Here is a 23248-nt window from a genome sequence, read left to right as displayed (position 1 = left end):
ATGGTGGGATATAGGCATCACTGGCGGAACCCAGTATTTGTTGACAAAATTCCCAGTTGCTCTCTTTGAGAATGTGGGGCTTGAGCTGTCTTCTTGAGCCATTTCGTCAAGTGCTGTAGAAACAGCCACAATACCCTTGGGGAGGGAATTCCAGGATTCTGAACCAGCGACACTGAAGAATGGCCGTTACATTTCCAAGTTGGGATGCTGAGCGCCTTTGAGGGTAACGTGAGGGTGGCCGTGTTCCTAATGATTGACTGCTCTTATCCTTCTGATAGAGGTACTACTGAGTTTTGGAGGTGTTGTCTGAGCATCTCTAGTGAATTTCTGTTGTGCTACTTGTAGAAGGTACACACTGCTGGTACTGAGCATCGATATTTGAGGAAGTAAATGTTTGAGGATGTGGTACCAATTAAGTGGGGGCTGCATTGTAGCTGGATGGAGTTGTGCTGTTTTTTGGAGCTGCACTCATTCAGCCAAGTGGGGAGCATTCCATAACACTCCTGACTTGTGCCTTGTCGATAGTGGACAGACCTTGGCAAAGTCAGGAGGTAAGTTAGTTGCTGCAGTATTCCCAGCCGCTTACCTTCTCTTGTCACTATGATATTGGCATGGTGAGTCCAGCTGAGTTTCTTGTTAATAGTAACCCCCAAGGTGTTGATAGTGAGGAGATTCAGTGGTGGTGTCACTGAATATGAAGAGGCGATAGTTAAATTGCCTCTCTGTAGAGGACATTGCTTTCTCTCAGAAGGGGTGGCAATGACCCAGAGTCGTTATCACCGGACTCTTAAATCAAAGTGTCAGACAATGTACTGGGGGCCCGGGTTCAAATCCCCCACAGCAGGTGGTGGAATTTGAATTCAATAAATGTCGGTCATTTGTTGGAAAAACCCCACAGCACCAGGTTATAGTCCAACAGGTTTAATTGGAAGCACTCTAGCTTTCCGAGCGACGCTCCTTCATCAGGTGACAATCTGAAAGCTAGTGTGCTTCCAATGAAACCTGTCGGACTATAACCTGTTATTGTGTGATTTTTAACTTTGTACGCCCCAGTCCAACATCGGCATCTCCAACAAATCTTGGAAAAACCCATTTGACTCACTAATGTCCTTAAGGGAAGGAAACTGCCATCATTGCCTGGTCTAGTCTATATGTCACTGCAGACCCACAGCAATATGGTTGACTCTTAACTGCCCTATGGGCAATTAGGAGTTGGTAATAAATGCAGGCCTAGCCGGCGACTCCCTAATCTAGTGAATGAATTAAAAGAAAATGAATTTTAAAAAGAGTAACCCCCAGCATGTTGATCGTGAGGCGGTTCAGGGATCGTAACACAGTTGAAAAACAAAGCACGATTGTTAGATTTTTCTCAATGGTAACTTGCAGGATATTTATTGTGAAGATTATTCAGTGAGGGTAGCACCATTAACTATCAAGGGGAAAACATTATCTCTTATTGGAGATAACCATTGCCTTGTTAATTAAGTAAAGCTTTGCAGCGGATAGGGTTTTTTTTTCTGGAAAATTCAGGAAGATAATATTGTGAACTTTCTCATTTGCACTCCACAGGTTGAGTTGAGATTTGATCTAAGCATTGAACATTGCAAAACTGTTTTTACATTGTAATCAACTGGTTCTAATAAAGCTAAACATAATCTGTGCAGTTAACTCTTCCGAACAGTAAATCAACTATTGCCTGTCAACAATTGGCCCTTTGAAAAATAAAGATGTTGACTAAATGGTTGGCGCTGCAGAGATGATGCGTCAAGCAATCAATGGTTAGGTGCCAACAAAATTCATCGAGTTCAGAATTTTTTGTCTGGACTTTACCCTTTGGTCAATAGACAACTTCAACTTGAACTCTCTATCCTGGGAAACTGAGGCTGAACTGCACACTGTGTTTATAGTAGTGAGAGGTCAACATGATGCAATGATTTGATCCTGAACCTTTCTGCTTCTCTCTCTCTCTCTCTTCAGCTTTCAGAAGGCCCGTGCTTAATGTATATCCCACAAATGGATTTGTAAAAGAAGGAGAGACTTTAAAATTTCAATGTGGGACAGAAAGAGAACGGGCTGTTATTTGGTCCAAAAACGGACGGTCTTTCACTTCTCGATGGGGTAATATTTATGAAACAGTCGCGAACAATGAAACTGGTGGGTCTTATCACTGTGCGATATACAACTCATGGAAAGAGAGTGAAACTGTTGAAGTTGTCGTCACGGGTAAGTGAAATTTGACTTTCATTTGCATTTTTTAAAGATTGCATGGAAATGGACTGCACATTTTTCAAAGAATATACAGCACAGGACAGTCCTTTCAGCCTAACAAGACTGTGATGCAACATGATGCCTATCTAAACTGAAACCCTTTCCCTCTCGGCTGTCCATGTCCCTCTATTTTCTGCCTGGTCATTTATCTGCCAAACGCCCCTTAAATATTGCGATTGTATCTGCTTCCACCACATCCTCTGGCAGTAAATTTCAGGTATTTACCACCCTCTTTGGAAAAGAAGGTACTCCTTACATCTTCTTAGAATCATCTTTTTTTTTCATAAACCTATGTCTCTGAGTAATTGACGTTCCTACCCTGGGAAAAAGGCTCTGGCATTCATTTCAATCCATACAGCTCATAATTTTATAAACTTCAATCAGGTCATCCTTTTCCTTCTGACATTCAAGCAAGAACAAACTGAATTTGTGCAATATCTCCTCTTAGCTAATACCCTCCGAACCAGGCACTACCTTGATAAACAAGTTCAATTGCCTCTCCAAAGCCTCCACACCCTTCTGGTAGTGTGGCGACCAAAACTGTACCATTTCCTTGACCTCCAAACCAATTTTCAACCAAATGCAAATGTTTCAACATGATTTAATGCTGAAACTTTAGTTTTGCTCAGTCAGTTACTTATGTTAAGTTTGGTACCTCACATGGGAGTCAGTAATTTCTCACGAGGAGCGTTTGACGAGGTTGGGCCCGCACTCACTGAAGTTTAGTAGAATTAAAAGCTGCCTCTTTGAAGATTGTTAGAGGTACATGACAGGGTATATTTGGAGAGAGGTTGTTTACTCTTGTGTGGGTGAGGCATCGATCACAGGGCCATCATCTTAGAATAGGGGCTCGGCAGGGGCGGGGCGTGGTGGTGGGCGGGGCGTTTGGAATTGCCCATTAAAGATGGAGATGAAGAGGAATTTCTTCTCTCGGAGGGGAGTGAGTCTTTGGCGTTCTTTATTCCGGAGGGCTGTCAAGGCTGGTTCATTGAAAATATTTGAGGGTAAAATAGACAGATTTTAAAGCTGGGAGGGGAATCGAGGTTTACGGAACAAAAAGGCAGGAAAGTGGAGATCAGATCAATCATGATCGCATGAATAGTGGAGCAGATTCGATTGGATGAGCGAGCTAATTCTGTTCATATTCTTATGGCCTGATCGCTTTAACTGGAGGGGACGTGATAGCCAAATTGCATACTCCTGTTTCTGTCTATCATGGTCTTATGACCTCTCCTCAGGTTAGGGGTCCAAGACTGTATTTAACACTCCAGGGAAGTTGAAAACAAACTGATAGTAGTTCTCTGGACTGGATTGTATTTAATATTGGGGATTGGCTGGCCGATACTTGAAAATGTGCTTGGGCAATAAATTATCAGTGATCACGGTTTTTTTTATAGCAGTTTCCAATGTAACAAATGCCTATGGTGAGCTGTAATGATGCAACTTTACCTTTGATTTAGATAGAAATGTGGCTTTCCATGTTGTCCCAGTTTCACCTTTGGAAGGAGAAACACTAAAACTGAATTGTCGGTACAAATACGATCATTGGTGGAGCAAGGAATTTGCCTTTTATAGAAATGGCAAGAAGTTCCATTCCATGTCGCTTCCTGGACGTGAATCATCTTATAGCATTAAAGTAAACAGCACCGATGACAGTGGATGGTACAGTTGTAAAATTGATTGGTCTGAATCACGAAATGTTAAAGTTCAGGTAATAGGTACGTACTTGATTTTGCAATCTGTGATAGACAATGTGCATACCAGTCTCAGTTGTTACTTTAAACACCAGGAAACATTCGGAATTATCCATAATAAAGGTGGGCCTTTGTTCAAACCCACTTTTCCGCATTGTCTTGAACATTATGTCCCTTGAATTGCTCACCCATTTACCTTTTAAAGCTTGTGTTTTCCTGCCTCCACTAACTTTCCAGGCAGTGAACACCAGACCCCCACCATCCTGGAGGTGAATCAATCCTCAATCCCCCTTTCAACTTCCTGCCTTTCACATGGAACTGATGTGTTCCTTGTTACTGACCCTTCAGCTGAGGGGAAAAGCTGTTTCCAATTCATCCTGTCCATAATCCTACACAACTCTGTCAGGTACCCCCTTCAACTTTGTCTGTTCCAGAGAAAATAACTCGAGCTCATTCGCTCTACACTCATTACCTTCCAACCTGCTCACCTACCTTTGAGAGAAGCCATTCGTCCTTATCTCTGTTTGGAATCTGTCCCCAGATCTTCTACTGAAGCAACGACGTCTCGGACCAGATTGTCCCATATGAGGGAACATTTTGTCCCCATCGCCTTTGTTAATCGTCCCTTTAACATCGGATGAGTAAAGTCACCATGGTCCGACTCTTTAATCAGTGAGAGAGGGGACTGGGTGGTGGACGAATCTGAGGGGTACCACGCCTCAGTAGAGGGGAGAGGTGGAGATGTAGAATCTTTCGTGGTCACCTCAGCTGGTGTTGGAATTGAACCCACACCATAGACGCCATCTGCAACTCAGACCAGTCATCCAGCCGACTGAGCTTGACACCAAACAACATCACATACTGTAAGCTCTGACCTGCTCAATCTCTCCTCAGAAGACAACCCTGTGTCTCTGGTGAAATCTGGGGGAAGTTTTAATATGTTGACATGACTCATGTCTATGGACTTAGTATATCATTGTTAAATAGAGTCATGGAATCATGCAACATGGAAACAGGCCTTTCCGCCCAATTTGTCCATGCCAACCAGTTTTCCTAAGCTGAATGAGTCCCAATTGCATTGGGTGCAAATCCCTCGAAAGCTTTTCCAGTCATATACCTGTCCATTTTAAAAAATATTATAGTTGTATCTATCCCTACCTGTTTCACTGGCAGCTCTTTCCATCCACACGGCACTGTGTGTGTGAAAACGTTGCTCTTCATATCCCTTTTCAATCATTCCCCTCGCATATCAAACCCTAACCCCTCCAAGTTTCAGACTCACCGATACTGTGGAAAAGACCACGGCTATTCATCATAGCTATGTATTACATGATTTTATAAACTTTGAATCGCCAACACTCCAGCGAAAGCAGTCCCAGCCTCACTTTTGGGTCTCAGTAACATTGTTGCACATTTTGTTTCTGTCAACCTTCCAGTTTAGGAACATCTTCCTAGTAATAAGGTGACCAGAATTGCACGCGGCCCTCCAGAGTTGACGTCAAACACACTCCGTACATTCGGAAAATGATGTTCCAAGTCATGTACTCAATGGCCTGAACAATGCAGGCAAGCTTGCCAAAAACCTTCTTTCCCACTGTCTATTTGCAACAGAAGCTTCAAGGAACTATGCACCGCCAACACTCAGTCTGTCTGTTCAACAAGAATATCCAGGGTCCTACCATTCACTCTATTAGTCCTGCTCTTGTTTGTTCCATGCAAAAGACATATTAACCTGTCACTTAACCACATTACACTCCATGTGACTGTTTGCCCAATTGATGAAGATTACTTTATTCTCTAAGGTTACGTTCTTCACGGTCTACAGCCTTTCCATCTTTTTTTTTCAAACGCCAATCCAACCACTCCCCCCCCCCCCCCCCCCCCCCCCCCCCGCCCCCGGGTCTGAGCCGGTCAATGGATTGGACTTCCACCAAGTTTGTGGAAGATATGGAAATAGTTCACAAGGCAAGTGACGAGTATGACACAGAGGGTCTGCAATGGCATACAGATTGATTGTAAGGAAATGGGCACAAACCTGGCCGATACAAGACAATGTGGGGAAACGTTCGATTTTGCGATTTGGCAGGAAGAACAGAGGAGCTCATGGAACATGAACCCGGGGTGGGGTGAGGAGGGGGACGTTTGCTCATATTCTACAACATACTAGAAAGACTACAGGGGAATAGTGTGAATATTTTGTGCGCCATATCTGAAAGACTGTAGATTGGGCATTGGAGGCTGTTCTTCTGGAGGTACTGTTTGATGGTGGAAAGGTGGAGTGGGTTGGGTCTGTCTAGAAGAATGAGAGATTTGTTGAAGGTTCTTCTAGGAAGTTGACAGGGGAAATGCAGAGAGAAATGTTTTCCTCTTGTTTGGGAGAGTCTGGGAACTCTCAGAATATTAGGGGGCAGGGTTGGTGATCGCCCATTGAAGATAGAGATGAGGTGGAACTTCTCTCTGAAGGGAGTGAATCTGTGAAATTCTTTGCCGCAGAGGCCTGATCTGGCTGGGGTGTAGAGTGCATTCAAGGCGGAGAGAGAGAAAGAAGATTTTTAAGAAGAGAGATTATGTGGAATAAAAAGCAGGAAAGGGGATTGGAGAATGATCGCATCAGACATGAATTCATTGAATGTTGGAGCAGTCTCAATGAGCCAACGATCTTCTTTTATTCCTATATCTTGTAGTCTTACAGTCTATTACAAACCACCTGAACGTCTCGTGATGAACTTATATCATTCCTTAAGTAAGGACACCAATACAATGCACAGTACATCCAATGCTGACCCAATATGCCATGTGCAATTGAAGTGTAAACCATACCGTCCCCATTCTTTTGATAATCCTGGCAGTGATTGATCACATTTGACAACATCACGACTTGGACTGGCACATTCTTTGAGATGATTGCGGGCTCACACAGAGAGAGAATGAGATTGCGGGCTCACACAGAGACACGAAGAGGACAGACAGTTGGTATTTGCGTTGTACCCATCCCAGGATAATCGAAAGTGAAAGGGTTGTGAGTCATGGGGAGAGGCAGAATAGGCTGGGTTATTGGAGACTGAGCGGTAACCTCAATGAGGTCAATAAAGTCATGAGGGCAGAGAAAAGGTGATTAAAGCAAGGAGTAGGGGGGTCCAAAACAAGAAGGCATAACTTTAAGATGAAGGGAAAAATTTGAAAAGGACCTGAGGGCCATGAGGGTGGTGCATGTGTGGACTGAGCCGCCAGAGGAAGTACTGGGGGAGTCAGATACAATGACAGCATTTAAAAGGCGTTTGGATAAATTTGTGAATAGCAAAGCTTTAGAGGGACATAGGCCAAATACAGACAAATAGCATTAAATCAGTTTGGCAAACCTGGTTAGCATGGACGAGAAAGGCCAAAATCTCTGTTTCTGTCCTGTATGATTCTCTGACTGTAGTGCCATCAAAAAGAATTTTAAATTTGGAAAGCAAGAGAAAGATAAAATTTCTCCCTCTCCCCTGTCCTTTGTCAGTAAATGCTCACACCCTTCATCCCGTATCGCCATTGTGCCTTTCGCTCTGTGATAATAGCAGTAGATTAATGAGTCCCAATTGTGTGTTACATTCCAGAACGCTTCGCCAAGCCGGTGCTGAGGGTGGAACCGGCGTCGGAAGTGTTCGAGGGCCTCCCGGTCACGCTGACGTGCACTGTCCCGGTGGCACAGCCCTTCGACCTGCTTCACTACTCATTTTACAGAGACAGCGCCGCCCTGGAGGACGTGCCTGGTCATGACAGCGTGTACGCCATCAACGCAGCGGCTGTCAACATTTCTGGGAATTACACCTGTGAAGCGGTCAACAAAGTTTACAATCTGAGGAAGAGGAGCAGCAGCATTCATATTTCCATTAAACGTAACTATCTGTCATTATTCCCAGCTCAAATGAAAGGTCCTTCGACCCATAGAGTCAGAAACAGCCATCTCGCTATTCTATAATCACTATTTTCCGAACATGTGGCACTATAGCCTTGGCCTCACGAGTGCACTTCGAAACACTCTTCAATGCAATGGGGGTTTCTACCTCTCCTACCCTAACAGGCAGTGAGTTCCAGATAATCTGAGTGAAAATGTGTTTCCTCTCATCCCTTCTAAACCTTCTGCTCATGACCTTCAATCGATGTCCCCCTCCCTGCACTAAATGGTTAAGGTTTCCTCCTATCTACACCCCTCATCATTTTATACATCTCCATCATCACCTTCACCCTTGTCTCAATTTCCTCTGCTCGAAGGAGAACAATCCCATTCTATCCAATCTCTCTTCATTACTGAAGCTCTGCAGCTCCAAGGCAACATCACCGTAAATCTCCCTCTGCACCATCTCCCAGCGCCATCCTGTCCCTCCGAGAATGTGGATTCCAGAATCGGGTACAATGCCTCTTGCTGCGGCTGTATTTATTCATTCCAAATGCAATCACGATCGTCACCAAATCTGACCTCGAGCTGACTCGATGTTAACAGCCTTGATAGGCCTTGAAGGATTGTTAGGAATGTCCTGCACTAACACCGTCTCGGGATTTTCTTGCTCTCGTTCTGATCGCTGAGGGTACCTAAGGCCAGACACTCTACAGGCTGAAACAGAAACATGTCCTTCTGCTTTCCAGAGGTCTACACCGTCCCTGTGTTGACCGTGCGTCCTGAGGAACAGCTTTTTGATGGACAACGGGTCAAACTGGTGTGCTGGGTTGAAGCGAATCCCTCCCAAGCTTCCTTACAGTACAGTTTTTACAGAAATGGAATTGTTCTCCAGTCTCCATCGCACCACAGTGATTACATATCTGAGTCAGCTCGTCCGACAGACTCAGGTATTTATCATTGTGAAGTCACAGACGGGAAGGTGTGGAAATGCAGTAACCAGCTCCATTTGTCCATCATGCGTAAGTATCATTTATCATCGTCCGTTTCTTTAATGTTAAAGGTTCAGAATAGAGACAATTTGTCATCACTCCCCACATCTCAAAGGCGTATATTACTGAGCTAGAGGCAAACAGCACATGGTATTGGCATTTAGGACTGAAATGGGGAGAAATGTCTTCACACAGAGTGAAGAGCCTGTGGGATTCACTACCCAGAAAGAGGTACTCTCAGTATTGCTATATGTGGCACAGGTCTGGCCTATCCCCAGGACCTGTGCCGCCGCAGTCACCCGGGCCATCTTCCAATTCATTTGGAGATCAAAGATGGACCGGGTCCGAAGAGACTCAATGTACAAAGACCGGTGCAATGGGGGAAAAAACACGCCCAATGCCACCCTCACCCTGATGGCCACCTTTGTGTGTGGCTGCATCAAGCTGTGCGTGGATCCCCGGTACGCAAACACCAAGTGTCACTACGTACTGAGGTTCTACCTGTCCCCGGTGTTGCGAAGGATGGGCCTGGCCTCGCTACTCGCTCCGAGTAGTTGGACCGTTCCGTATCACCTGTCCTTCGTGGAGATATTTATGAGGAAAAACACCTTTGACCACAAGTCCATCAGGAAGTGGTCAGCACGTAGCATCCTTGAGACCCTTCGGGAAAAGGAGAGGGCGGATCCTGTCGAGCGGTTCCCTGAGCAGACTGTCAAAGCCATTTGGCAGAATGCCTCATCGCCAGAACTTTCCAACAAGCACCAAGACGTGGCTTGGCTGGTGGTGAGAAGGGCTCTGCCTGTGAGATCCTTTATGCACGCCCGGACTCTCTGCCGCACCGCACGCTGCCCTCGAAGGGGCTGCGGGGGGGACGAGACTGTCACACACCTCCTTCTGGAATGTGCCTATGCAGAGGAAGTCTGGAGAGGAATGCAGTGGTGCTTGTCGAGGTTCGTCCCGAGCAGCGCCGTGACGCGGGACTCCGTGCTCTACGGCCTGTTCCCCGGGACTCACACCGAGACGAACATTAACTGCGCCTGGAGGATCATCAACTCGGTGAAGGACGCTCTCTGGGCGGTCCGAAACCTGTTGATCTTCCAGCTGAAGGAGTTGACCCCGACCGAGTGTTGCAGACTGGCACATTCCAAGGTCCAAGACTACGTGTTGAGGGACGCGCTGAAGCTTGGGGCAGCTGCCGCCAAGGCGCGGTGGGGAAAGACCACTGTGTAAGATCGGCCTGCCGAAAGAAGAACAGGGGGCCCATACAGACGTTTTTTTGGGCTCTGCTGATGCCTCAGCCAAATATATGTATATATACAAGATTGAAAAAATGCACAGGATTGTAAAGGACAAGAATAAAGTCGAATCTGTGTTTGTAAATATGGACATATGTATGGCATGATCCAATGTACAGACCATCAGATCATTTATGAATAAAGTATATTTTTGAAATAAAAAAAAAAAGAAGAGCCTGTGGGATTCACTACCCAGAAAATCATGGAAACATGTAAATTGCAACAGGCCATTCGGGCCTTCCTGTTTGATGTGCCCATTCACTAGGATTGTGGCTGATCTTCCATCTCAGGCCCCTGTCCTCTTGCTCTCTTCCTTTAGACCCTAAGCATTCTATCCACCTCCTGCTTGAACCACATTCAATGTTCTGGCTCCGACCATATTCTGTGGCAGAGAATTTCACAGTCTCCCCACACTCTTGGTGAAGGCATTCATCCCCATCTCAGTCCTGCTCCATCTCCTTTAGACTGTAATCCCTGGATGTCTCTCGATTATCAATAACATGTTTCCTACGCTTACCATGTCTAATTAATAAGTTTGCAAATGACATGAAATTTGATGTTCCTGTGGACACTGAGAAAGGTTGTCAAATAATTTAGATCAGCCTGAAAATTAGTCAGAGAAATCATATCTGGATTTTAATCCAGACTAATTTGAGATGATGCATTTTTGGGAGGTAAAATGCAAGAGGAAAATATGCAGTAAATGGCAGGAACCTTTGGAGCATTGAGAAACAGAGGGATCTTGGGGTGCAAGTCCATAGTTCTCTGAAAGTGACAACACAAGTGGATAAGGTGGTAAAGAAGTCATATGGCATGCTTGCTATCATCAGTCAGGGCAATGACTATAAAAGTTGGCAAGTCATATTGTAGCTGTATAAGATTTTAGTTCTACCATGTTTGGAGGATATATGTAGATCTGTTGCCCACACTATAGCAAAGATGAGGAGGCTTTCGAGCCGTGCAAAGCAGGTTTATCTGGATATTGCCTGGATTGGAGTATGTGAGCTATGAGGAGAGATTGGACAAACTTGGATTGTTTTCACGAAGGTGCTGGAGGTTGTAGGGGGACCTGATTAACGTACACGAAATTATGAGAGTCGTGGACAGAGTGGATAGTCAGTGTCTCTCTCCCAGGTTGGAAAAGTCAAATATTAGGATGGGGCGCACAGCTTTAGTGTGAGAGGAGGACCGTTTGAAGGGGATATGCTAGTAAACATTATCGAGGAGTACAACAGGATCTTGATTAGATGGGGCAATGGGCGGAGGACGGCTGCTGGAGTGTAATTTAGATAAAAATGAGGTGCTGCATTTTAAAAAGGCAATACAAGGCAGAACTTATGCACTTAATTGTAAGGTCCTGGGGACTGTTGCTGAACAAAGTGACCTTGGAGTGCAGATTTACAGTTCCCTTAAAGTGGATTTGCACATAGATAAGATAGTGAAGAAGGTGATTAGTATGCTTTCCTTTATTCGTTGGAGCATTTTGTATAGGAGTTGGGAGGTCATGTGGCGGCTGCACAGAACAAAGGTAAGACCACTTCTGGAATAATGTGTGCAAATCTGGTTTCCCTCCGAAAGGAAGAATATTGTGAAATTTGAAAAGGTTTAGGAAAAAAAATACAAGAATGTTGCCAGGGTTGGAGGATTTGAACTGTCTGGAAAGGCTGAATAAACTGGGTTTGATTTCTTTGGAGCATTGGAGGCTGCAAGGTGACCTTATTGTGGTTTATAAAATCAAGAGGGGCATGGCGAGGGAAAATAGACAAAGTCTTATTCTACGGGCAGGGGGTGGGACGTGCAAAACTAGAGGGCATACGTTTAGAGTAAGAGGGGGATAATTTAATAGGGACCTAAGGAATAACCGTTTCAAACAAAGGGTGGTGCTTCTATGGAATGAGCTGCCAGAGGAAGTGGTGGAAGCTGGTAAGATTACAATATTTAAAAGACAATTGTTGGGTATATGAATTGGAAGGGTTTAGAGACATAAGTGTCAAGTGCTGGCAAATGGGCCTAGATTAATTTAGGATACCTGGTCGGCACGGACGAGTTGGACTGAAGCTGCGCTACATCTCTATGACTCTATGATTCTACACAGAGAGTTGGAGGTGCCTGGCACACACTGCCAGAGCAGTTGGTAGAAATAAATACGAATCAATGTTTACTAGGCACAGAGACAGACACTTGATTATTTAAGGAGTAGATGGATACAGGCCACATGTATTCAGATGGAGTTCATATAGAATGACATCACAGTCATGCGCAGACACGGTGGGTTGAAGGACTAGTCCCTATGTGTACTGTTCTATATCCTAAGAATTCAGTGAATCGACTCATATTCTGGGCTCAAAACCCACCTTAACAGATGGGAGAATCTGAATTCAATTCCAAAGGTTGATTGCAGCCGGACAACCGTCTACTGCCCTCTGTGTCATGAGGGATGAAGAAGAAATACTGGATACCCAGTGACACCCACATCCAACCAATGAACAAAAACAAAAGGATATGCGTTTTTGCGTAACTGTGATGATGTTCATAACTGATTTTGCAATTAACTCCGCCAAATACAATGATCTATCATTTGTCTACGATTACAGGAATTCCAGTGTCAAAACCAGAACTGACAATTCAACCCAGAAAGGATCTAATCAAAGGAGACACAGGATCCTTAATCTGTTCAGTCTCCAAAGGTTCTCTGCCGATTTATTACCAATTCTACAACAGCTCAAGTGTGGAACTGTACTGGGAGCTTTCCAACAGCACTGAGCTTGTTTACAACATTGGGCCTATCAGCAGAAGAGATGAAGGGTTTTACCATTGCTCAGTGAGAAATGAGGTGACCGGCCCACAGCACAGTGAAGACATAGAGATCACAGTGATAGGTGAGTTAACAAGGATTCTCTCCCAAAGAGTAACGGAACCATCAGCTCAGGGAATAATGTTGCTGAGACCTACTCAAAGCTGGTGCTTCCTCCTTGAACACCGCACCTTAGACTAAAGCAACAGAGAGAGAGAAAGTGAGTGAGAGAGAGAGAGCTGCAGATGCTGGAGATCAGAGTCAAAAGATGGTGCAGGTAAAGCACAGCTGGTTATGCAGCATTAGTGCAGGAGGGAAGTCGTCGTTTCGGGCATAAGCTCTTCATCAGGAATGTTTTTAAGAGCTTATGTTCGAAACATCAACTATGCTTTTCCAGCAGCACAGTTTTGGAAACAAAAGCAGCGCAACCCAAAGTTCCTGCACGTGGTCCAATATCCTTCTCCTTGTTCCAGTATCTATCCCACTTGTCCAAGTGACTTTTAAATGTTGTTGATGTCCCCTCTTCAGCGACTTGCACTGGCAGCTCATTCCATATGCGTACCACCCCGTGTGTAAAAGAGTTGTCCTTCAGGTTTCCCTTGTATTCTTTCCCATCGAACCTTAAACTGATGCCCTCATTCCTCGACACCAAAGCGCTGGGAAACAGACTGAGTGCATTCACCCCAATTATGCCTCTCATAATCTGATACACTTTTTTGAGATCTCCCCTCAGTCTCCTACACTTGAAAGGAAAAGGTCTTAGCTTATCCAGTCTCTCCCTAAAACTCAAGAGTGTTGAATCCTTGCAACATCCTTGTAAATTTCTTCGATATTCACTCCAATTTAATAATATCCATCCTTTACATTAGTTTTTGAAAAAAACTAATCCCCTAACTCTCTTTTAAAATCATTGTGTCAAACTGATTCCCACTGACCATCTGAATCAATGGGTAAACTCCATGCTTTTTGATCACGGTGTGTTTTCTCCTCAGTTCCTGTCACAGATGCTGTGCTGATTTCCTTCATTAACGGAACTGAAATACAGTCTGGGGATCACCTTGTTCTCTGGTGTCGGGTGAGGGAAGGCACCGAGCCCCAGTTCCTTTGGTACCGTGACAATGTGCTGTTACGAAACGGCAGTGCACACTACCATGTGACTGCTGATGGTGGTGAGCTGGTCATTCATTCATTCCAGGGAGACCATGTCGGAAGGTATCATTGTGCAGCAATCAACAAAGGAACCAACAACACCATTTTTAATGTGACCAGCGACTACATCGAATTCACGCTGCGAGGTAACAGTGACACTCGGATCGAACATGGACAGAGCACAGGGAAAGGCCATTCGCTCCATTCAATCTGTGGCAATTGGACACTGTTAACTATCTCTTTTGGGGAAGTGATAGCTGGTGGTATTATAATAGGCTATTGATCCAAAGTGATGATGCGTGGTATTCCTGGGATCCCGCCTGGGATCAGATAGTGGAATTTGAATGCAATAACAATTTGGAATTTTACGGCTCATGGAGAGGGCAGTGGGCAGAGGAGACTTATCAGAATGTTACTGGGATAGAGGATTTTAGCCAGGAAGAGAGGGATGCTGGATAATCTTGGGATATTTTCTATGGAACAGTAAATGCTGAGAGGGGAACCGAATAGAGACATGTATGATTGTGAGGGGAAGGGTCTGGGGAATAGGAAGCAGCTGTTCCCCATAGTTAAAGGGTCAGTAACAAGGGCTGGGTTGGGGAGGTCATTTTAAAGTGAAGGACGGGAGGTTTAAAGGGGGGGGGGGGGGTTGAGGATTGTTTCACCCAAAGGGTGGTGGGGGTTGGAATGTGCTGCTTGGCAGGGTAACCCCCAACATTTACAAAATACTTGGATCAGCACTTGAAATGTCAGAACATTGAAAGCTGTGTGGGCGGGGTGTTGTAGGGGAAAGTGGAATTGGTTAGGTAGTTCAATGGGCCGGATTGTCCCACACAGTGAGACTCTTGAAACCTCCATAGTGGCAGGGAGTTACATATATGTGATGGTTGGTCAGTCTGCTGTTAACTGTGTACCTCACGCAGGGCTAATTGATAAAATTTCCTGGTGAATTTGTGAACGTGAGCTGAATATTGTTTTTGGGTTCCAGCTCGAAGCTATTCCAAGGAAATCATGGCATCGCTCCTCCCAGTTCTGCTGATGGCTGGCCTGCTTGTGTTGGGTTGCTACATCCACCGGAGGGCCTCAGGTCTGTAACATCTCATGGGAATGGGACTTGTTCCACATCCTCACACCATGATACGGCCAGCCCCGCCACAATGTAACCTTACAGCTGAACGGGGGGAGCCGAGGGAAGGAAGTGGTGGGTCGGGAACTGGAGTAGACAGTGTTCCTGACAGTATGGAGGGAGAGCACTCACACAGTTAGCCTGCTGGATCGGTAAATGTAACCCACCACACTGTGTCAGAGCACCTAAGAGAGGAGGAGAGAAGTAAGACCATGACTGCCGGGAACAGGAAGAGCCCATTCAGCACCTCAGGATCTTGCTCTGTTATTTAATGCAATTCACTTTCCTGCTTCACGCTCTTTAAACTATGACTCGTTAAAACAATGTTTCTTTCTTCCTTAAATTTATTCAGTATCCACTGGGCAGACTGACCTAACCCGATACATAAACTGAAGCCTAGCCAGCAGCGAGACCCTAAACTCAAACCTAGCTCAACCTTAACCCTTACCCTCACACTAAACCTAACCATAAACTCAAACCTATCCTTAACGCAAACTCTGATATTAAACTTAAACTTAAACGTAACTCAATCATAACCTTAACATTGACCCTAACAATACAGGTAATACTGATCGTAACCCTAACTCTCGCCCCAGTCCAAACTCTCAACCTAACCCTGACTCTAACCTTAACCTTAATCCAAACCATAAAATAACTGTAACTCTAACCTTAAACGTAACTCTTAGCTTAACTCTAACCGTGGCCCTCAACCTCGCACTAACCTTAAACGTTATCATAGTCCTAGCCCTCACCCTATGCCTGCTCTCACCCTAACGCTATGCAGCTGTTTAATATTACGCTGTTTAATGCATTAAGACAGATTTGACAATTATCATCTATTCATGTGCACATTCCCTGTTTATGACTGAGATAACACTTTGGCAGCTCCTTTTCTGTGACAGTGCAGAGCTACTATAAATTATGCTGAGAATATTCTCTCTTTCCCTGCAGACAATTCGTCAACTGCGTCACAACCCAGGATGTAAGTGACTGAAACGACAGTTTCTATATTTTCCATTGTTTATCCCGATTCCTCTCAATCAGGGAGAGACGATAGAAGTGAAGATGTCATAGAGGGAGCTTGGATATGACTGCATGCTGTTAACATGCATCTTATCGACAAACCAGGAAAGCATACTCCTTAAGGGTCCCAGAGGAGAAAGTGAGGACTGCAGATGCTGGAGATCAGAGCTGAAAATGTGTTGCTGGAAAAGCGCAGCAGGTCAGGCAGCATCCAAGGAGCAGGAGAATCGATGTTTCGGGCATCAGCCCTTCTTCAGGAAAGATGCCCAAAACGTCGATTCTCGTGTTCCTTGGATGCTGCCTGACCTACTGCGCTTTTCCAGCAACACATTTTTAGATCCTTAAGGGTCCCAGACAGCTTTTATTTATTCACGGGGATGACACTGTCACCGGCTAGGACAGCATTTGTTGTCCATCCCTAAATGCCCCTTAGGGCAGTTATATTTAACCAGGGTGTGGAGTCACATGTAGGCCCTGACCAAATAAGGATGGCAGATTACCTTCCCCAAAGGACATTAGTGAAAACAACTTGGAGAAATTGGCAGCTTCTTGAGGGTTCAGAAAACGCCATGTTCGGATAGAAACCAGAAACGCGGGACCAGGGAATACCAGATCTCGTTGGGTTTTGTATTTTGTGTGATAGATTTGCCGTTTTGTTGAAGTTGAACATGGTGTTGAAAGCTTTTTGTTCTAAATGATGACTTCCTTTCCTTCCCCTTTCTACTGGAACTAGATCCCAACCTTCTGGTGAAGGGGCAGCAGACAGCAATCTGGAGTATGCGGTAGTTGGAGCAGCACACACTGCTGGTGAGTGCCATTGTATCGGTGTGATTAAAAAGTCCCACACAGTCAGAGTGCACTGTAACCTGATAGAAATTCTGGATAAACATCCAAACCGTCAGATGGGCTCGAGTGGGACAGATTTTCTTGGAGCTGCGGTGGCTGAAGGGGAACGCAGAAAGTAGTGGACAGGAGTAGACCAACCAACTCTTCTCGCCTGCCCCGCCGTTCATTATGATCGTGGCTGACCATCCAACTCAACCTCCAGTTTCCATAGAAACTAGAAAAAGGCCACTTGGCTCTGCTAACCTGCTCTGACCTGTATGATAAGATCACGGCTGAACATCCAACCGAGTCCCTGGTTCCCCACTTTCTCCGCCGTACACCCATCAATCGCTTTAACCCCCAAAGTTGCCAACTGCTTCTCGTTTAAGATGTATAACATGATGAAAAACTTAGAAAAGGTAAACAGGAAGAAACCCTTCCCTCTCGACAGAGTGATCAATGGGGCCCATGAACAGACAAAAATGAACAAAAGAAAAACACAGGACAGGAACAGGCCCTTCGGCCCACCATGCCTGTGCCAATCATCATGCCTCAACCAAACTAAAAAAAAAATGCACCTCATGCCTTTATTTGGTCCCTATCCCCCTGTTCCCTCACTGTTCATGTGACCTCCCAGATACCTGTTAAACGTGCCTGCTTCCACCATTACTTCTGGCAATGCTCTTCAGGTTCCAACCACTCACTGCATGAAAAGCTTCCCTTGCACATCTCCCTTAAATTACCCCCACCCACCCCACCCCAACACCACCACCACCTTGAATCTGTGCCCCTTTGTAAATTAAAACATCAATCCTGAGAAAAAAGCCTCTGACAATACCCTATCTGCCTCTCATAAGTTTTGGGGGACCTCGATCAGGTTTCCTCTCAGCAGCCGTCTTTCCAGTGAACACAATCATAGTGTTCACCTTTCCTCCTGGCCAATGTACTTGAGAGTTGGCAACGTCTTAGTGAACCTTCTCTGCACTCTCTCTAAAGCTTCCACGTCCACTGGGAGTGTGGCGACCAAAGCAGTACACAATGCTCCAATTATGGCCTAACAAGGATTTTAAGTAGCTGCAAGATAAATTGGCAACTCTTGTACTCCATGTCCTGTCCGATGAAGTCATGCATGTCAAATGCCTTCTTCATCACCTTGGCCATCACAGATTGAAGTAAGGAGCAGGACATTCAGAGGGGGATACGAGGAAATACCAGAGTGTGGTGAGAAGTCTGGAAGGTACTGCCTGTAAGGGTGGGAGAGGCATAAATTCTCATTGAAGAAGAATTTAAATGTGCACTTGCGATGCTAAACCTACATTTCCAGCGCAAGGGAGTTGGGATCAGAAAATAGTGAGGTGCTTGTTTTTGTCTGACACACACTCAATGGGCCTTTGATCTGTGTTGTAGATCTTTATCTTCCACCAATCTCTTCTCCAAACGGCTACTGCTGTTAATATTCTGTGATTGGAACTCCATTAGGGTGTTTTGCTCGACTTACTAACGCTTATTTTATCTCAAGTAAGATTGGAAACTGAGGCCGGAGTTCTCTGGTGTTGAAAAATCCAACAGAGGTTGTTCACAACGAGCGATTTGTGCAAAGATCCGTTTCCTCAGACACACGAGCACCCAAGCAATTGATAATGAAGAGGAGCACCTTTCCCTTACAGTAGTCTTTCGAGATGTCTGGGCTAACTTAATGATTCCGAATGAAATGTCTCTTATGCGTAATTATCTATCTACCTATCAAGATAAGATCACGAGACCATAAGATATAGGAGCAAATTTCGGCAATTCAGCCTATCGAGACACCTCTCCCCCTCAATTGGAGCTAATGTGTGCCTCAACCTCACTCTCTTCCTTTCTTCCCTTTAACCTTCATACCCCATTCTTAATCAAACTCCTATCTATCTCAGTCTAAGTATATTTGTCTATCAATCTCTGTTATCGCTCTATCCATTAAATCTATGAATTATTTAGCCCTTTAGAGTGAAGCTGTCGGATTGATGTGTGTTTCTTGTGGCACTTTATTCCTTTGTAGAAAACACCACCGCGGATCTGGTTTATTCAGAGGTCACCATCAAGAAGAGAAAAGAGCCCGGTAAAGATCTCTTAGCTTCAATACGACGATCGTGTGAGATGGGATGGGAGGGGTGGGTGTTGGTGGTGGGGGAGGGTGGAATCATAGGAACTCCAACAATAGCACGATCCCAGCTGCTGGGGATGTGTGTGTGTGTGTTTGTGTGTGTGAGAGAGAGAGAGAGAGAAAGACTGAAAGAGAGAGAGACCAGTTCCAAACAGGGAAATGCAGTAGTTTGGTGCTTGCAGTGAAAGGATTGTGAGGGATTGGAGCATGCACCAAAAAATCTCCAGCATTTACCAAGATTGAGCAGTAAAACAGCCAATCAGAAACAACTTCTAATCTGATCAGCTCTCGCCTTTTCTCCGACGGATCGGGCAAAGACAACGAATTCGGAGATGATTTACATGTTGTCAGTGATCCAGAACAAACTCACAGAACAACTGGAGAGGGATTCTGTGGGTGAGAATGGCAGTGCGACACGTACATTATTCTTCTCTGAGGCAGATGCAGATTATTTTCACATAAATCTAAGAATTGCAGATGATGCAGATCTGAAACAAATTCGGACAATTCTGGAGAAACTCAGCAGGTCTGGCAGCATCTGTGGAGAGAGAGAAAGCAAGTCCCGTTTTTTTGACATTATACTCAAGGCCAACTTGCCAAACACTGCCACTCAATGTTTTGAGATAGTCGCGAAACTAAAAGCATCACCAATCATATTGTTGTTCAGAAAGTTGAGCTTACAATTATCATGCAGATGCTTCTCAACACCTATAAGGGACATTTGAATCGAAATTAGCCTTATCTACAATGAAATCTGTCTCTCAGAACACATTCTAGTCACCATGTCAGGGGATGAGCTGTAAAAGCCATGTTCTTCCAAGCCATTATCCTGTCTTCTCATTCGACAGCGAGAGACAGACAGACAGACAGACACACACACACACACACACACACACACTCACAGAGAGAGAGAGAGAGAGAGACAGAGAGACAGAGAGCGAGAGAGAGAGGGGGAGAGAGAAGTGGGAGGATCATCGAACTTAATTTGCCGGTCATTGTGCGTCATGAGAGAGGAGAGGTTCAGAAGGAGAGAATGCCTCAGGGCAACTTCAGCTGGTGTGGCAATTGGAACCATGTTTATGGCAAAGGTTGGCATTTAATGCATTGCAAAAACTAACCCTGCAGCCAGCTGCATCACACTGAACTATTAGCATACTGCAGTGAAAACCCAAAGATATGGAACCTGAATAGTTCATTCCTGTCTTTTATGAACAAGTACTGAGCAAGTGATGCAAAGGATGACGAGATTAAGGCGGCCTGTCAAAGACGTTGCACTGACAAGCATCGTAAAAACTGATACACCTTCTTATTGGTCAAAAAACCAATTGCTGGATTTCAACAGAGCCGATTTTTCCAAATGTCATGTTCTGAAATGTCTGGATTGATTGAGAGGGGCACAATTCAGAAATTGTTGCACTGTGTTTTTTTTAATTGACAAAGGTACAGCTACACTTTCACAAGATGCAGCTCCGTCTTTAGTGTTGATCAGCCCTCAATGGGTCCAGATCGAATCGCTAATGCCTACAACGAGTTCCTTCTCATCTTTTTCTGTTTTATTTTCAGGCAACAGTATTGCTTTCTGCTCCGATGTGAAGAAGGTATGCCACATTTTATGTCTAAATAGACCACGGCTATTGCCACAGAATGTGCAGGTAGATTTATACCTTGCATCCACAGTGTAAAACATGAACTGTGGATTATTATCAGACTAATTGAGGAATATGTCATGAAATGTAGAGGCATGAGTACATCATTCAGTCCTTCCAACCTACTCTCCCCGTTCAACAGCATCATCCACCTCAGTCTCCTCTTCCCCATTTTCTCCCTTTAGCCCCTAAGAACTCTATCCAACTCCTTCCTGAACAACATTCCGTGTTCTGACCCAGACTGCTTTCTGTGGCAGAGAAGTCCACAGGCTCCCACTCTCTCGATGTGAACGCATTAAGCCCCATCTCCGTCCTACTCCATCTCCTTCAGACTGTGACGTCCTGGTTCTGTACTCCCTCCTGTTTATCAGGAACCTCCTTCCTGTGTTTATCCTGTTTAGTCCTCTTACAATTCTACGACTTTCCCCGTCATTCTTCGAAACTGCTGTGAATATTATCCTAATTAATACAGTCTATCTCCATCCGTCTGTCTTGCCATCCCAGGCATCATATTGGAAAATTTTCCCTGCAGTCCCTCCATAGCCAGAACATTCTTCCTCAGATAAGGAGACCCAAACTGCGCACACAGTACTCCAGGATATGGTCTCATCCTGTGCAAGTGCAGCAAGACATCCCTGCTCCTGGACTCGAATCCTCTCACTATGAAGGCCAACATTCACTTACCTACTTCACAGCCTGCTGCTTCTGCAATGTTCACTTGCAGTGACTAGTGTATGAGGGGCACCCAGTCTTATTACACCTCACCCTTTCCCAATCCATCACTATCTGATAATAATTCACCACCCTGTTTTTGCTCTCAGTTGGGGAATCTCACGCTGATCCACAATAAACTGCATCTGTCGTGTATTGGTCCACTCATTCAACTTGTCCAAATCACACTGATGCATCTCTGCCTCCTCTTTCTCAGCCCTCCTCCCTCCCAGCTTTGTGTCTGCCTTTAAACACAATGAACAATAACAGGCAACACTTGATCAATGGAGGAGATTACTCGCTGTTTCGCATTCCACTTCCAATGCTCAGAGACAAATGAGTTTCAAAATTGGGGCAGTATTAGTGTTGATGTTCCAGTTCCCTTTCGTACCTAATTAAAACATCACTGATATTGACGTTAAATACTTGTCAGCCCGTTGTCATTTGCACTCAATTGGTAGCAGCAGTGTGTACTTTCTACAAGATGTACTGTAGAAAGTCACCAAAACATCCTGAGACATCACCTTCCAAATCCACAGCCAATTCCACCTGGAAGGACAGGGGCAGCAGACGGGAAGACCAACCCTTGTGTGCTCCACTCTGAGCCACTTAACGTCCTTTGGAAATACATCAGCCGTTCCTTCAGTGTCGCTGCTTTAAAATGCTGGAATTCCCTCCCTAAGTGAATTGTCAGTTAACCTTCAGAAGTTGTGAGCACAGTGGCTCAGGAGAGCAACTGGAGACAGGGCAACAAACGCTGGGCCCAACCACGATGCTGCCGTCTCATAAGTAAATTAAAACAAAAGCAAAACCACCTCCATCTACTCTGCTCCAACGAAAGCAAGCCACGCCTATCCCGCCTCACTTCATCACTGAAATGCTCCGTGCCAGACAACATCTTGATGAATCTCCTCTGCACCCTCTCCAGTATATCACATCCTTGCAATAGTGCAAAAATTGGAACAGCACACAATGGTCTCACCAAAGCCCTGTCACACTCCAACATCACCTTCCTGCTTCTATGTCCATATCGCAGACCACAGGAGCAGGCGGGACTTGAACCCTGCCCTCCTGTCTCAGAGATAGGGACCAAATCACTTTGCCGCCAGATTTCTAACTTGCAGGCCTTGAACTGCCTGCTGGTGATTCCCATTTTCCTCTGAGTCTCATTGTTACCTGTACTCCAACGGACCTCTCCATTCCCTTCAGCTTCTTGCTCCCACTCGATTCCAATTTCCTTCCAATATCATTCCATTGCAGGATTCGAAGACTGACCCCGATGATTATTGTATCACATACGCCACACTGAACCTTAGCAAGCCCTCGCAGGAAGAAGACGGAGGGGACGGAAACGTTTATATGAATATTCAGCGGAGGTAAAGAAGATAGATTGGTTGGGGGGGGGGGGGGGGGGGTGTTCGTTTGATTCAATGCAACGACTGGTGAAGCGATACAATGTACCTCCTGTGTACAGATAACAAACTTCTTAACTTTATGTTATAAACTGTGTTTCACAATTTGACTCCACTCGTTTTCTTCCGGGGAAGCTACTTTCACGTCAGTGTGACAATCAATCTGTTCTGGACCTCGCTGGGCTTTGAATTTATCAAACTATTTTGGCTGCTTGCTTTCTTTGGATATTTAATACCTGCCTCTCTTTCGCTGTGATGTGCATATCTGAGGATTAAGCTTTCCAGTTCGTCCA

General features: G+C 45.0%; 1 protein-coding gene across 1 annotated transcript; it reads left to right on the top strand.

The window, feature by feature from the left end:
• The first annotated feature begins 1975 nt into the window (after positions 1–1975).
• LOC140470621 (Fc receptor-like protein 2) lies at positions 1976–22923 on the top strand. The gene is made up of 12 exons (XM_072566668.1): positions 1976–2223; positions 3729–3986; positions 7559–7840; positions 8589–8861; positions 12721–13005; positions 13913–14215; positions 15058–15156; positions 16147–16177; positions 16952–17025; positions 19082–19141; positions 20750–20784; positions 22804–22923. The coding sequence occupies exons 2-12, from the start codon at positions 3866–3868 to the stop codon at positions 22921–22923; spliced, it is 1683 nt and encodes a 560-aa protein (XP_072422769.1). The 5' UTR covers positions 1976–2223; positions 3729–3865.
• The last annotated feature ends 325 nt before the right edge of the window (positions 22924–23248 follow it).

This window comes from Chiloscyllium punctatum, chromosome 52 (genome assembly GCF_047496795.1).
Source record: "Chiloscyllium punctatum isolate Juve2018m chromosome 52, sChiPun1.3, whole genome shotgun sequence".
NCBI lineage: Eukaryota > Metazoa > Chordata > Chondrichthyes > Orectolobiformes > Hemiscylliidae > Chiloscyllium > Chiloscyllium punctatum.
This window is presented reverse-complemented; position numbering and strand designations above follow the sequence as displayed.

Bases quoted from the DNA above. Each gene is read 5' to 3' on its own strand.
- LOC140470621 (XM_072566668.1), top strand. From the start codon at position 3,866: ATGTCGCTTCCTGGACGTGAATCATCTTATAGCATTAAAGTAAACAGC. The intron at 16,178-16,951 runs GTAAGTGACTGA...TACTGGAACTAG, and splicing joins ACTGCGTCACAACCCAGGAT to ATCCCAACCTTCTGGTGAAG. The intron at 20,785-22,803 runs GTATGCCACATT...ATTCCATTGCAG, and splicing joins TCTGCTCCGATGTGAAGAAG to GATTCGAAGACTGACCCCGA.